A 13,544-nucleotide genomic window follows, 5' to 3' on the forward strand; every position below is an offset into this window, starting at 1 on the left:
AGAAATTGATGCTTACAAAGGGTATCTAAATTCAAGAAGTTCATTTAGGAACCCCTAGTATTGTTTTTCTACCCTCTGACCATGGTCTGTAGAGCCCACTGGTGATTTTTCTTTACTGTAAACAAACCTCCACATGAGGTATTAATGTCTTAGACACTCTCAAATGACTTTTGCATGACTTTCCCTAGACTTTCTCTATTCCATGCTTTAGTTCTCACTCTACAGAAATTCTAGATACACTCATCAATGGAGTATTTTCCTCTTGGCTCCAGGAAGAAAAAAGGTTTGTTTTTAGTGTGTGTAAGTAGCACAGGAGAAATGGGGGTAGGGGTAAGAAAATAGGCAGAGATGGAGTTATGAAGAGTTATGAAAATTATTTGACTATGGAGAGTAAAGCAGGGCCCTTGCTGGATGCGGGTCAGGGGGTGGAGGTCTTCTTTCTTGTGAGTTCCTCTGAGGCCAGAAATTACAGTCTCTGGCACTTAGCACCTCATCCTAAAACAGCAGGAGATTAAGTAAAGGATTAATTGCTAGAGCCTTTTTCCCTTTTCTCCAGATGCCTCTTACTTGTAGAGCTCTAGAGGGAAGTTTGGAGCAATAAACTTCTATTGAACCAGGAGAAGAGCCAGGCGGGTGGTGGTGGCAGCGCACACCTTCAGTCCCAGCACTTGGGAGGCAGAGGCAGGCAGATTTCTGAGTTCGAGGCAAGCCTAGTCTACAGAGTGAGTTCCAGGATCCAGGACAGCTAGGGCTACACAGAGAAACCCTGTCTCGAAAAAAAAAAAAAAAGAACCAGGAGAAGAGTATAGCGCTTGCAGAAGGAAAAACTTTTACATAAGCAAATATGTATAAACTAACATAAGTTTATATACAGATTCATGCACGCACATTTATACATTTCCATTCAAACCAGTTGGGCCAGCTTGTATGCATTCTCATACTTACACACATACACACACACACACACACACACACACACACACACACATGCTTATATATACATATGGAGCAAAAGACCAAGGACTGGTGCAGAAAGAACTCACTCATTCTGGATGAAAAAAATAAGCTCCAATCTTTATTGCATAGAGAAAGAAAAAGCTTCTACCCTTTTAATTCTAAATGAATTAAACTCAAGTTTGTAAGAAGAAAGCTTTGTTCCTTTAATAAGATTAAGCCTGCCTTGTTATTAAGAAAAAACCTGTTCTGCCCCCATGGTAAGGAGGAGCCTGCCTGCTCCTTCTGCTCTCTGAAGCTTCTTCTTTTTTCCTCTTTCCCTCTGCATTCTGCACGTTGCTCTCTTAGTTTTTTTGTTACTTATAGTTTCTAAGTTACTTCACTCTGCATTCTCCTTCTAATCTTGCTCTCTCCTCCTGCTCTGAGGTCACAATGATGTTCTAACTCTCAGTGCCTTTTCTCCCAATGCTGTGCCTATACTTCTAAGTTCTTCTTGAGTTCAGTTCTATCTAAAAAGTGTTCTGTCTAAAAACTCCTCAGCTCAGTTCCCCTCACTGTTCTCTTTGAACTCGCGCATATACATCTTTCAGAAGACATGATCACATGTTAAAAAGTTCAGCACAAGTTCACACATAAAGTCAAATCTTAAATTGAAATAAAAGTTAACAATAGGGAATGTTTGCATACATATCCATTAGAAGTAATTATCTGGCTAAATCACCTGTCACAGCTTCACAGTTCACTGAAAGTTAAAAACTACAACTAAGTTATTAGTGAACTTTAGTATAGATAAACCCAATAAATATTTTATCTCTCGGTGCATTGAAAACAATGCACAGCAGCACACAGCATTGTTTTCGGTGTTTGTTTAGGTATCTGAGACAGAATCCCACGTAGCTCAAGCTGGCTGTGAAATTGCTCTGTACCTGGGAAGGATCTTGACCTCCCAACCCTCCTGCTTCCACCTCTCAGGTTCTGAGAACAAGGTGTGCTCCCCCATACCTAGCAACGGCAGCATAGGTCTGGACTCAGTAGATCAACTTCCTGGCCTCTATCTCATGAAAACATTGAAGGAAATTTGTGAAGATGAATGAGAAAGGATAGGCTTTGCTGCCATTCACAATCAGGAAAATGTTACGAAGTAAATGTTCATGTGGGCATGGTGACAGGGCTGTGATCCAAGCTCTCAGAAGGCTTAGGCAGGAGGATCAGAGGTTTAACATCATTGTCAACTAGTGAGTTTCAGACCAGCCTAGGATACAGAAGACCCTGTCATAACAACAAACAAACCTTGTTTTCTCCTACATTCTCCAGGGTATTTGTCAAGAAGCATCTGAGAGTACCTTACCCAAGAATTCCACTGAGCGTGTTATTTGTAACCATAGAGACACAGCTAACAGAGCTGAGCTAATGTGCCCATGTTCTCACTGACTAAGCAGAGGAGCTGGGGTTGTGATCCAGAGATGAGGTTCATATAAGGGCAAAGACCTGATCTCATGGTCTGCTAACTAAACTTACACTCATTTCATGGGTTCTGCTTAGGGCCAGTAGATCACTGTTGAACTATGAAGGGGCCTAAGCTGATGCCCAACCTGTCTTATTCCAGTAGGTGATGATGCCCAGTCACCTGCACCAGGACACTGGGAGAAATTCTCCATTCTGTCTCACCACAAGGTGTTAATCAGGCTGCATCCATGAGTAGAGTCTTCCTAGTTTTTTTTTTTTAGCAAGTTTTTTAATGTAATTCCATTAATTTCCCCTTTTCTTTCCCGGCTCCCATACCCTTCCACATCCCCTCTCCTTGCTTTTTCTCTAATTTATGGTCTCTATTCCTTTCATTTTTGTGGGTCGCGCGTGTAATCGTCTCGCCAGCAAGAACGCACACGCACACACACATCAGAATCCTTCCGTATGAACACGTTTATTCCCAAAAACAAAATGGTGGAAGAAGACGCCCAGGCCTGGGAAAGCACTGCTTATATACCCTAGAGCGGTGTATTCACCTCTGATTGGCTGCTTACTCGTTGCGCGCCAAATGCCGTGGGATGGGCTTTTACCATGGCACATGCGCAATTTACTTGTTTACTAGGAAGAATCCCGGATGCCAGGCAAACGCGGCTTCAGCCAGCGCATGCGCGGCTTCCTACACATTTTTAATATACATATATATAATTTATATTATATGTTAAATATTACACACACACACACACACATATATATATGTATATATATATATATATACATATATATATATTCCTAAAATATAAATACAATCCCAGTATATATATGTTATTTTTGTATATGTTTTCAGTGCTGACCATTTGGTATTGGAATTTTGTAAAGATGTGGAATCTTGAATTGCATTCACAAGTAGAGTCTTGATAAAAGACCAGGTCCATCAGCTGAGCATACTGAGAGCAAGTAGAGTTAGAGTTGAATTATTTTTTTCTTTTTTATTATCATAAGATGATGCCTTTATGGAATACATTACTGACTATTAAAAGAGACATACTCAAATATATGATACATCAACCCACATTAAGCATGCAGTCAGAACTTGACTGAGTTATTATACACAACACGTCATCAACTTGAGTAGCACAGAACACCTTTCCATCAGCCTTGAAGGCACTTTGAATTTGCATGTCTCCATGTTCCACTCCCCATTACTGCCTTAGCTCGGTGAATCTTGCTGTAAATTCCAGACTAGCCCCAGGCCAGAGAAGATGAAGGTCTAGGTTTAAGGTCTAGCTTGTGTTTTCTGATCCTTGATGCCCCTTTGGTTTGCTATTTACTTATTGGTTTGTCTATTTATTATTACTGTTATTTTATTTATTGTTTCCTTAGGAAGCAATCCTTCCACAGAAGCCTCAGAAAACCCTGACTAAGGGCTTCTATGTCGGCATCTCCATCGCAGCCTTGCTGCTGCTGCTGCTTGTGAGCACTGTGGTTATCACCAGTAAGTAATATCACGACTGTCCCCAGGGAAGAGGAGCCAGGATTCTCAGTCCTTCTGACTGACTTTAAGCAAATGTACATGCCACAGGGGTTTTGAGTTCGCATGATTTCCATTTGCCCAGATCTGAGACACACAGTAAGCTATCCATTCCCCAAGGGGTGTATCAGGACCTACATAGCACTACAGGTGGTTTCTGGTACCTGGTGCATGCTCAGTAATGTTGAACCATTGCTACCAGGTCTTGAAAGAACCCTGGTCTGTAAAACTGTGATTTGTATGGTAGACCTGGTCTTCAGAGAGAATTCCATGACAGGCTAGGTTGTACAGGGAAGCCCTGTCTCAAAAAACAAACAAAAATAATCAAGACTATGCCAGTTCAGGATGTTTCCCTCTAATTATTTAGAACATGTTTATCTGAAAAGTTTATTTATGCTACCTCTAGTGGCAAATGCTTTTCACCCCAGCATTCCAATTCTGTGATTAGACACCATATCAGTGCCTAAAAGGGAGAATTACATAGAAATTGGATAAAATGCCACAAATGTGTTGCCTTCCTCAGTCCAAAGTTGCCTATTATTCCCTCAAAATCTTGTTCTCTAGCAGCCCATTAGAAATATCTACAATTCTTTGTTTCGTTTTGTGAACGATACTTTACAATGTCATTTTAGCAACTGAGGGTAGGTGAGTGAGTATACCAAACAATGAATAAGAAGATCCTTCCTTCGCTGCACAGGAAGAAATTACCCAAAGCTACCAGTGGATGCATCAATTAAAAACAGAAACAATGTCTTTGATTAGAAGAAAATGTCATGAGTGTTTCTGATTTCAGTTCAACTTTCCTTTCAACCTCTCTCACCATCCTTCTCCCACCCCAATTTAGGGTTCATAATTATGCAAAAGAAGTCGGGCTCTCTGAGGTAAGCCGATATGGATTGTGTTGATTCTTTTTGAACTCACTGTCTTAAGAATTCCTCCCCATGCTCTCTTTAGCCACTAAATCATTCTTTCCTGATTGATCTGTTGGTCAATTGGTTGACTTGAGACAGGGTCTTATTATGTGACACAGACTGACCTGAAACTTTCTATGTAGCCTAGGCCAGACTAGAACTCACAGACCTCCTACCTCACTCAGACTCTTTCTTTCTGGGATTACAGGTGTGGTCCATAATGCTTGGCTCCCATTTTGCACCTTGGATCCAAAACTGAAGTTTAATGACGTCACACACACACACACACACACACACACACACACACCTGTTTTCTTTTGTTTGTTTTGTTTTCTCTGTGAAGCCATGGCTGTCAAGTAACTCAATTTGTAGACCAGGTTGGCCTGGAACTCAGATCTGCCTGCCTCCTCCTGAATGCTAAGTTAAAGCACTGGGCCACTACCCCCTGGGCAAGACCTTTTCTTGCTATCCTCACTTCTCAGAGATATTTTATACAATTTGCCTTTCCTAACATTTATTTCTAGACAGAAACTGAAGATCCCTCAAGATTAGAATTAGAATTCTAATCTCTTCTAGGCAGATGCTGAAATGTAAATTTTGCATCATGGGGCTGAATGAGTACCTTTTTGTTTTATCCACTCTTGGTTTATTCAATATTTTCTTTCATCGAGTACCTATTTTATTAAAAACTGATGAAATGTATCAGAAAGCATACAAGCTAATAGACAGGTCCTTTTAGGTGCTGTTAGGCAAGTAATCTGGAGATGACAGGACTGGGTGGTGGGCTCTTTAAGGGAGCCCAAAGAAAGCAAACGATTTAAAGGAAGATAATTCCTGATGTTTCGGGAAATGCAATGGAACTGTGGCACGGCCAGTGTTTCCACAGTTTCATGCCAGTCCCCTTCACTCACTACACTAGTGTCTGCCTTGCAGGCTTTTCAGTTTATCTTACTCTAGAAGCCCTTTCTAGTTTTTCCATTGTAAGTCCCCTCCCTGTATCTCCTCTGTGTCACATGACTTCCCTCCTGGGACCTGGAAGTCCCACCGTTTCTCCTTCGCCCTGTAATTGGCTTCCACCTCCTCTATTGACATAATCGAGAACCACTTAGGGAACCGACACCTCCCCCTACATAAACAAAGTTTCTTCCTGTAGCCTTTGCTGTCCTGAAGCTAGCTCTAGACCAGGCTGGCCTTGAACACAGATCTGCCTACCTCTGCCTCCAGACTACTGGGATTAAAGGTGTGGAGGACTATATGTTTAAGACCAGCTGAGACTTCTAGAAACACCCTGCCTAAAAATAAATGAATGAAGCCAGGTGTGGTGGCTCACACCTTTAATTCCAACACTGAGGAGATTGAGGCAGGTGGATCTCTGTGAGTGTGAGGCAGCCTGGTCTATATAGGGAGTTACAGGATAGTCATAGCAACCTAGAGAGACACTGACAAAACCAAGTGAATGAATGAATGAATGAATGAATGAACAAATAAATACAATATAAATAAATAAAGAAGAAAGAAAGAAAAAGAATGAAAGAAAGAAAGAAAGAAAGAGAGAGAGAGAGAGAAAGAAAGAAAGAAAGAAAGAAAGAAAGAAAGAAAGAAAGAAAGAAAGAAAGAAAGAAAGAAAGACTAGGAAGCCAAACTAAGCACTACTTAACAAATTCGGGGACTTCCTCAGTTGTATCTCTCACACTGCCTCCTGAGTATCTTGACTCTACACTGTCTCCCTACATGTGTGACTGTTTCATGCAGAGTGAAGCTGGATTGCTCTTTTCTTTGTAATTCTCAGCACAGATATCCTTCATGTGGCCAACTAGAGAGCTTCATTTTGGGTCTACATAATAGAGATGGCTGCTGGGCACAAGTGACCAAGCTCCATTATGTCATACCTCACCGACAGTTAAAGTTAGTCTCTTTTCTTCTATGATGTGCTCTTCCATGAGTTCTAGGAGGCTCAAATATCAGTCCACTGTGACTACCCTGATAACAGGGGTAGCGAATGAACTCTGCAACTAAAGCACCTCCTGTAGCTGCAATGGAAAGCAGGAAATGAAAAGTGATTTCCTTCAGTTCAGTGCCTGATGTTTTCGTGCAGGCAATATATGTGAGTGTGTGTCATGCAAGTGGTCTTTGATATTATGTAACAGACTCCAGCCCTTGTGAAAAGGCACTGTGTTGTAATAGCACCTATTAGAAGGACTGGGTCCAAGCCTCATATTCTTAGATGAGTTGCACAGGCATGATGCCTATATAAGAGTAGTAAAATTAATTTCAAAATTTGTATCATTATGTAGATTTATATCAACTTTTTCTCCTGCATCCCTTTCCTTCCTCCTGGGACCCGGAAGTACTACCCTTTTCCCTCTAAAGTTTTAAATGTTTTTCTACTCTACACTTATTGTTAGAGAATATAAATTCTGTTTAGGTTTCAATACCATTTCTTTAAAAAAAGAACTTCGTATTAATTGTAGGCATAGTGCCTTGGCTGGAGGTGGAGGGGACAGGCAATGTGTCAAGGCACCTGTGAAGGTCAGAGGGCAGCACTGTGATGCTGGTTCTTTCCTTCCATCCTTCCATTGTTCCAGGGTCATCTACTTAGGTAACCAGACCCTGCTAACCCTCACTAAAGCATCACAGTCCAAAGTAAATACAGAACTTTCAGTTCTAAATGCACATCCTAATCAGGTACCTGCTTTGATGCTAGTTATCTGTCTCCCTACATTCTATTACATAAGTAATGTGAAAGATTCCCATATGAGCTGCTTTTTAAAAACAAAATAATTCTTAGTCTGATGATTAATCACACATTTCTACAATGTAATACTGAGGACCTGTGTGGTACTGTTCACTGTAATAGTCTTTGTGGGTGGGGCTGCTGGAGTCCTGAGTATGTATCATGAATGTTCTACTCAGACTTTAAAGATGGCCTCTTATCCTTTCAACATCTCTCTCTTTCTCTCTCTTTGCAGCTTTGTTCCCTTCCCTGTCTCTAAGATTGGTGCATCCCCAAAAAAAGTGGTGGAGCAAGCCAGAGGTGAAGACAAGGTCTACATTATTGAAGACAGTCCTTATCCTGAAGAAGAATCCTAGTGATCCCCTGAGGTGCCTTCTGCCTGAAATTAAAGAGATTGTCGTTGATTTCACAGTCAAACACCCATTACAGCTCCAAAGCAATTTTCTTTGTTGGTTCTTCCAGCTGCAGTGGAGAGGGTAACCCTCTACTGAGTATACTCAAAACTCAGGTTAACATCATCCTAATTCTTGTAACAACACCACCTCAGTGTCTCCACTCACTGCAGCGATTCTCTCAAATGTGAACATCTTAGAAGGTTGATGATTTTTTTTTTTTTCGAGACAGGGTTTCTGTGTGTAGCCCGGGCTGTCCTGGAACTCTCTGTAGACCAGGCTGGCCTCGAACTCAGAAATCCGCCTGCCTCTGCCTCCCAAGTGCTGGGATTAAAGGCGTGTGCCACCACCGCCCAGCAAAGGTTGATTTTTTTGAGTCTACATAATTACCAGTAATATAGAAATAGTTATTTAAACCATTAAAAGAGGACTAATATTTAAAAGTTTAAACAAAAAAGTGTGGGTGGGAGGGAAGACCTGAATTCAGAATTTCATAATCATGTTTTTTTTTTTAAATCTATTTTTGTTGTTATTGTTTTGAGACAGGGTTCCTCTATGTAGTCCTGGCTGTCCTGGAACTCACTCTGTAGACCAGGCTGGCCTCGAACTCAGAAATCTGCCTGTCTCTGCCTCCCAAGTGCTGGGATTAAAGGTGTACGCCACCACTGCCTGGCCTTTTTTAAAATCTATTTTATCATGCATTGAAATTCCACTTCCCCCATCTGCCCCAAAGGGCTTCAATCATGGGAGCATGAAGGTTTCAAGGGAATCTAATGTCACTTTTAGAGGTGGCAAATTTCTCATAATTCTGGAAATATGAACATCTATTATGGAGTTGAGCTTAGGATAAGGATGGGTGTTTCTTTTTAAGAGAGGTTACCACAGTGAATATGGACCAAGCACACATCAGGGGAAGAAAATAATGGATCAAGGGATTCAGTTTATTAGTGCTATTTTTACTCCACTTCTATCTTGATGCTCACTGATCCTATACTGACCCCCTGAGCTCTGAATTAGGTGCTAGGTGGAGCAATGCAGAAATGAAGGGGGAAGGAAAGGAGAGAGAACAGGACACAGGCTCTCTGCTGAGAGAAGTCCTATTCCAGTTGTGACAGAGTTTGAGACTATCATGCGTTTCCTTCAGACTTCTAAATTTCTAAATTGTCTTCAGGACACGTTTATATTTAAAATTACTTCAGAAAGACAGCATATTTTTCATAATGAATCAGTTTGTCACAATCAATAAAATATTTAGTTTTGCTAAGAATTAATAAAGGCTGTTGCAGTTTGATTGTTAAAAAGAGCAGATTGGCTATAATGTCTTAATGTCTACTTCAGTTTGAGTGATTCCTGACACCAGATCAGAGACATTCAGCCCATGGTAGCCAAGGAGAGAAGGGTGCTGGAGCTCAGTACACATTCTCAGTGCTGTACTACAGAGTTCTAGGAAATGAATAGGAGTCTGCTTGGGTTATGTTTGGTTGATTGTTTGGGTGGTTGGTTGGTGGGTGACTTTTGTTTTTTGTTTGCTTGTTTTGTTGTATTGGGTTTTTTGTGTTTCTTGGTTGGTTGGTTGTTTGGTTGTTTGATTGGTTGGTTGGTTGGTTGGTTGGTTGGTTGGTTGGTTATTGGAAAGTTAGATAGTGGATTGTTGCATTCTGGGTTTGCTGATGGAGCTTCCCTCATCTACTCTAAAAAGATTGTGTTTAAAATATATTGTTAGCCAGGTGGTGGTGGCACACGCCTTTAATCCCAGCACTTGAGAGGCAGAGGCAGGCGGATTTCTGAGTTCTAGGCCAGCCTTGTCTACAGAGTGAGTTCCAGGACAGCCCGGGCTATACAGAGAAACCCTGTCTCGAAAAAAACAAAAACACAAAAAAAGAAAGAAAAAAAGAAAGAAAAAAGAAAAAAGAAAGTATATTGTTTTATTTTTTTCTTAAATATGCATCAAGTATACATCAAAAAAGAAGGGTTTTAGCAAAGACAGCCCTGATTTGTAACTTTCCTAGAAGGACTGTGGATGGTGATGGTACAGGAGTTATGGTCTACAGTGTGATTTTAAAAGTAATATTGAAAGGCCAAACCTATCCCATCTTAGGATCAGCCTCCATCTTTTATTTTCGTACAAAACAAAAATATTTTAATACCTTTAAAATCCAATTTTTTTCTTTTAAAATCATTCATGAAAAAGATTCTCAAGTCAGAATTAACACCTCAATTAGTCAAGCATCAGGAAGCTACATTACAGCTAGTACTCTACAAGGAGGCGGCTCCACCCTCGCTTCCTCCAAAGCCTCTGCTCCAGACTCCGCCAGTCTCCCACTCTCCACACATGCCCGGCTCTCCATCCTTTCTTCAGATCAGGAAAACTGAATTTGCTGGACACCAGAAATCTGTTGATAGGACGTCGTGTAAACCATAGCATTTTGTTGTTGACCATCTGCAGTTATTAAGCCAGCCGGTAACTGGTTAGTGAATGCCTCCTCTGCGAGCTCCTCACTGAGTCCATGTGTAGCAGAGACTCCTCCACCGATGCCCTTCTCTCCTTTCATGGCCTCTCTGAACTTCTGAAGGTACAGTTTCAGAGGCTCCACGTAGCTGTCAAAGCCTAGAGTGGACATAGCAAACAAAATGTCCTCCCCACTGATTGTCTTCCGCTTCTCCTGATGACACCTTTCGCTTGCTGCAGACGTTCTGTAGCTTATAAATTCACTCACACATTCCTGAACACATTCTTTGGCATCTTTTGCGATCTTTCCTGTTTGAGGTATGGCCTTTTTTCATTATCCTAGCCACATTTGCAATTAGAAGATAAATATCTTGTTCTCTGAAACTTTCTTTTGAACCATTTGTATCTTCACGATCATTCATGCTGTCCTCAGTATCATCGTGGGGCTGGATCACATAATGACTTCCTCCGATGTAGTCTCCAGAAACCCCCAGTTGAGAAGCTCTGTTGTAGAGCTGTCGCCATCCATTGTCATGAAATACTGTCAGAATTGTGTATCAGTGGTGTTCTCAAACACCTGTCAAAAAGGTGGTGAATCCTTGTCCAATTTTAACCTTCGGGGCAAGTCCGGGGAGAGCCACACGCCAGATGGCTGCATGCTGTAGGCGCGGTGCGGGCCGGGGACCCGCCAGGCCGCTCGTTCCTCGCGGGAACCCGCCGCCTCGGTTCGTAGGTGCCTGGGCAGCCCCGCGGAGCGCATCCCCCCGCCGCCTGCGCCCAACGCCGCCGCCGCCGGGATGCGGGAGACAAAGCGGCCGCTCCGGGGCGTCGCGCTCCCCGCTCGCGGGCTCCCCAGACAAAATGGAGCCGGCCCGGGGCTGAGGTCGCTAGAGCCCCCCAGCCGCCCGGCCCAGCCCGGCCCGGGCTCGCGGCCCCCCGCACAAAGCGCCCGCCGCCCGGAGCCCGGCCCGCCCGAAGGCTGCGGACTGCGAGTGCCCCCGACCGCCGCGACGGGGCCCAGCCTCCATCTTAAAAGAAAAAAAAAAAAAAGTCTAAGAAAATGACCTACAGCTGAACCTAAGCTACACTCAAGTGTACACTCAGAAAGCACCTCATGGCTTGTCCTTGGCCCATAACCCAGAGCTAAGCCTGCAACTTCCTAGCATCCATCAGTCAAAGATTAGTCTGATTGTTTCAGATATACTTTCAGACTGCTTGTGAATGTCACGGTCTTGCTTCAGAGCACCCACCTGTCAACTTACAGTAGTCATTCTATTAGATGCTTGTCAGGCTAAACACCCCCTCACTTGCTCGGGGTTCAGAGCTGCTTCACCAAACCATCCGAGGGGTTAGCAGTGAGTTAGCCCAAACTCGAGTTTATAATAAAGAGACCCTAACGGGATTATATTGGTGTTGGCTCCTTGGTGGTCTTTTGAGGTTCATAAATACTTCTGAGCACAATATTAGAAGTTAAACTTTCTCATGTGTGTCTTTTATTCAGTCATCTTACTTTATCTTTGTGATTACTTACAAGAGAGTGTTGAAGCTTGGGGAAATATCAAGGGCTCATCAAGACCTGTCGTTTGTCACTTGGGCCACTCAGCTGAGTCATCTGGAGAGCTGGAAACTCTCTACCAGCCCACTAATTGCAATCTCAAGATGTCAGGGGCTGGTGTCTAAGTCATGGGCAGAGCGTGAGGTCAGTAAGGGCAGGTTATATGGGATGACTGTCTTTACCAGTTTCCCACCTGCAGAAGCCTAAAAATATTTTGATGATGATTCAGTCAATTTTAGCAGATTTTGTTTGTTTAAGAATAGTTGTATGCTCATAGCAAAACTAAGTGCTAAGTGGAAAGTACAGTTTTTTTGTTTTTTTGTTTTGTTTTTTTTTTTTTACAAAACCACCTTTTCCAACCTACACAGGCATACACACATGACTGACTGAGAGAGAGAATGAGATTGAGCAAGAGAGAGAGAAAAGTTGGGAGAAGGAGAGGAAGAGAGGAGAAAGAGAGGAGAGGAAGGGGAGGGGAAGAGGGAGAGGCCTTGCCAGCATCAGCATTCCCCATCATTGTGGCACAGATGTCAAGACTGATGAACTAACGTTGGCACAATTATCAACTGAAGTCCACAGTCTCTTTCTCTTGTTCTTGTGCATTCTGTGTTTTTACAGATATATTATGACGTATATTCACCAATATTGCTTCATAGAGAATAGTGTGACAGGCCAGGAAATAATCCCAGAAGTGCTAAATTCCCAGGCTTTACAATGAACAATAGATCCCCTCAGAATCTGTTTTACCCATTAGCTCAGCCTCAAAGGCACCAAACTCTAGTCTCCTTGATAACTGATGACATGTCCTGACCCTGAGGTACCTGTGTCATCCAGTTATCCCTCCCTCCTTTCCTAAATCTCAACTATATTTTGTTTCTTTGTGGTTCTTGTTTGTTTTTAAAAGTTTTACTTATATGTGTGTGAACCTGCCCAGGGAGACCAAAAATAGTGTCCAGTCCCCTGGAATCAGAAATACAGGCAGCTATGGGTGAGTACTGGGAATTGAATCGGTGTCTTCTGTAAGAATAGCCATGGACCTACTGATGAGCCATCTCTCCAGACCTGGGGTTTAACTTTTCTGAGGTAGGTTCTTCCTGTATAGGAGGTTAGCTTCTAACTTGACATCCTCCTGCCTCAGAACCTTGAGTGCAGAGATAATGGGTACATGACCATGGCCAGCACAGCTCCAGACTCTGCAGATAAGTACCATTTAGTTCATTGCTGGAGGATACTAAAGCTTGTTGACTCATTGCTATAGGAGAAGGTTTGGAAGTTTCTAACTTCTGGAAACTAAGCTATCTGCCATGAGTATCCATGTGCAGAGTTTTTGTACATGTGTCAGATGAGTTTTGAACTGATTTGGATATCCAGGGTACAGGGACTTCCAGATGAGAAGGAAGATTAGAGACTGCCTCTTTCTGAGCCTGGGAAGCAGTTGATTAGAATAAGAAAAAGCAGGCTGTTTCCCAAGGAAGAAAATACAGAGCTTCAGAAGTGCAGCAGGAAATGAAAAGATCCCTGGGAGGGGGAGAGAGGGCATGTGATCAGAGAAGT

At 42.5% G+C, this 13,544-nt stretch overlaps 1 protein-coding gene and 1 pseudogene across 2 annotated transcripts in view; one reads left to right on the forward strand and one right to left on the reverse strand.

The window, feature by feature from the left end:
• Positions 1 to 8,017, forward strand: part of LOC114629661 (T-cell immunoglobulin and mucin domain-containing protein 2-like) — a 34,652-nt gene extending 26,635 nt beyond the window's left edge. For both annotated transcript variants that reach the window (XM_028777737.1, XM_028777736.1), the window contains exons 7-9: positions 3,802 to 3,913; positions 4,794 to 4,830; positions 7,830 to 8,017. In XM_028777737.1, the coding sequence (XP_028633570.1) occupies positions 3,802 to 3,913; positions 4,794 to 4,830; positions 7,830 to 7,950 (270 nt within the window). In that variant the 3' untranslated portion in view covers positions 7,951 to 8,017. The remainder of the gene's footprint in view (positions 1 to 3,801; positions 3,914 to 4,793; positions 4,831 to 7,829) is intronic.
• A 2,092-nt stretch (positions 8,018 to 10,109) lies between these two features.
• Positions 10,110 to 11,085, reverse strand: LOC114629662 (annotated as a pseudogene).
• Positions 11,086 to 13,544: the final 2,459 nt, after the last annotated feature.

Source organism: Grammomys surdaster, unplaced genomic scaffold (genome assembly GCF_004785775.1).
Source record: "Grammomys surdaster isolate TR1022 unplaced genomic scaffold, NIH_TR_1.0 313, whole genome shotgun sequence".
Lineage (NCBI taxonomy): Eukaryota > Metazoa > Chordata > Mammalia > Rodentia > Muridae > Grammomys > Grammomys surdaster.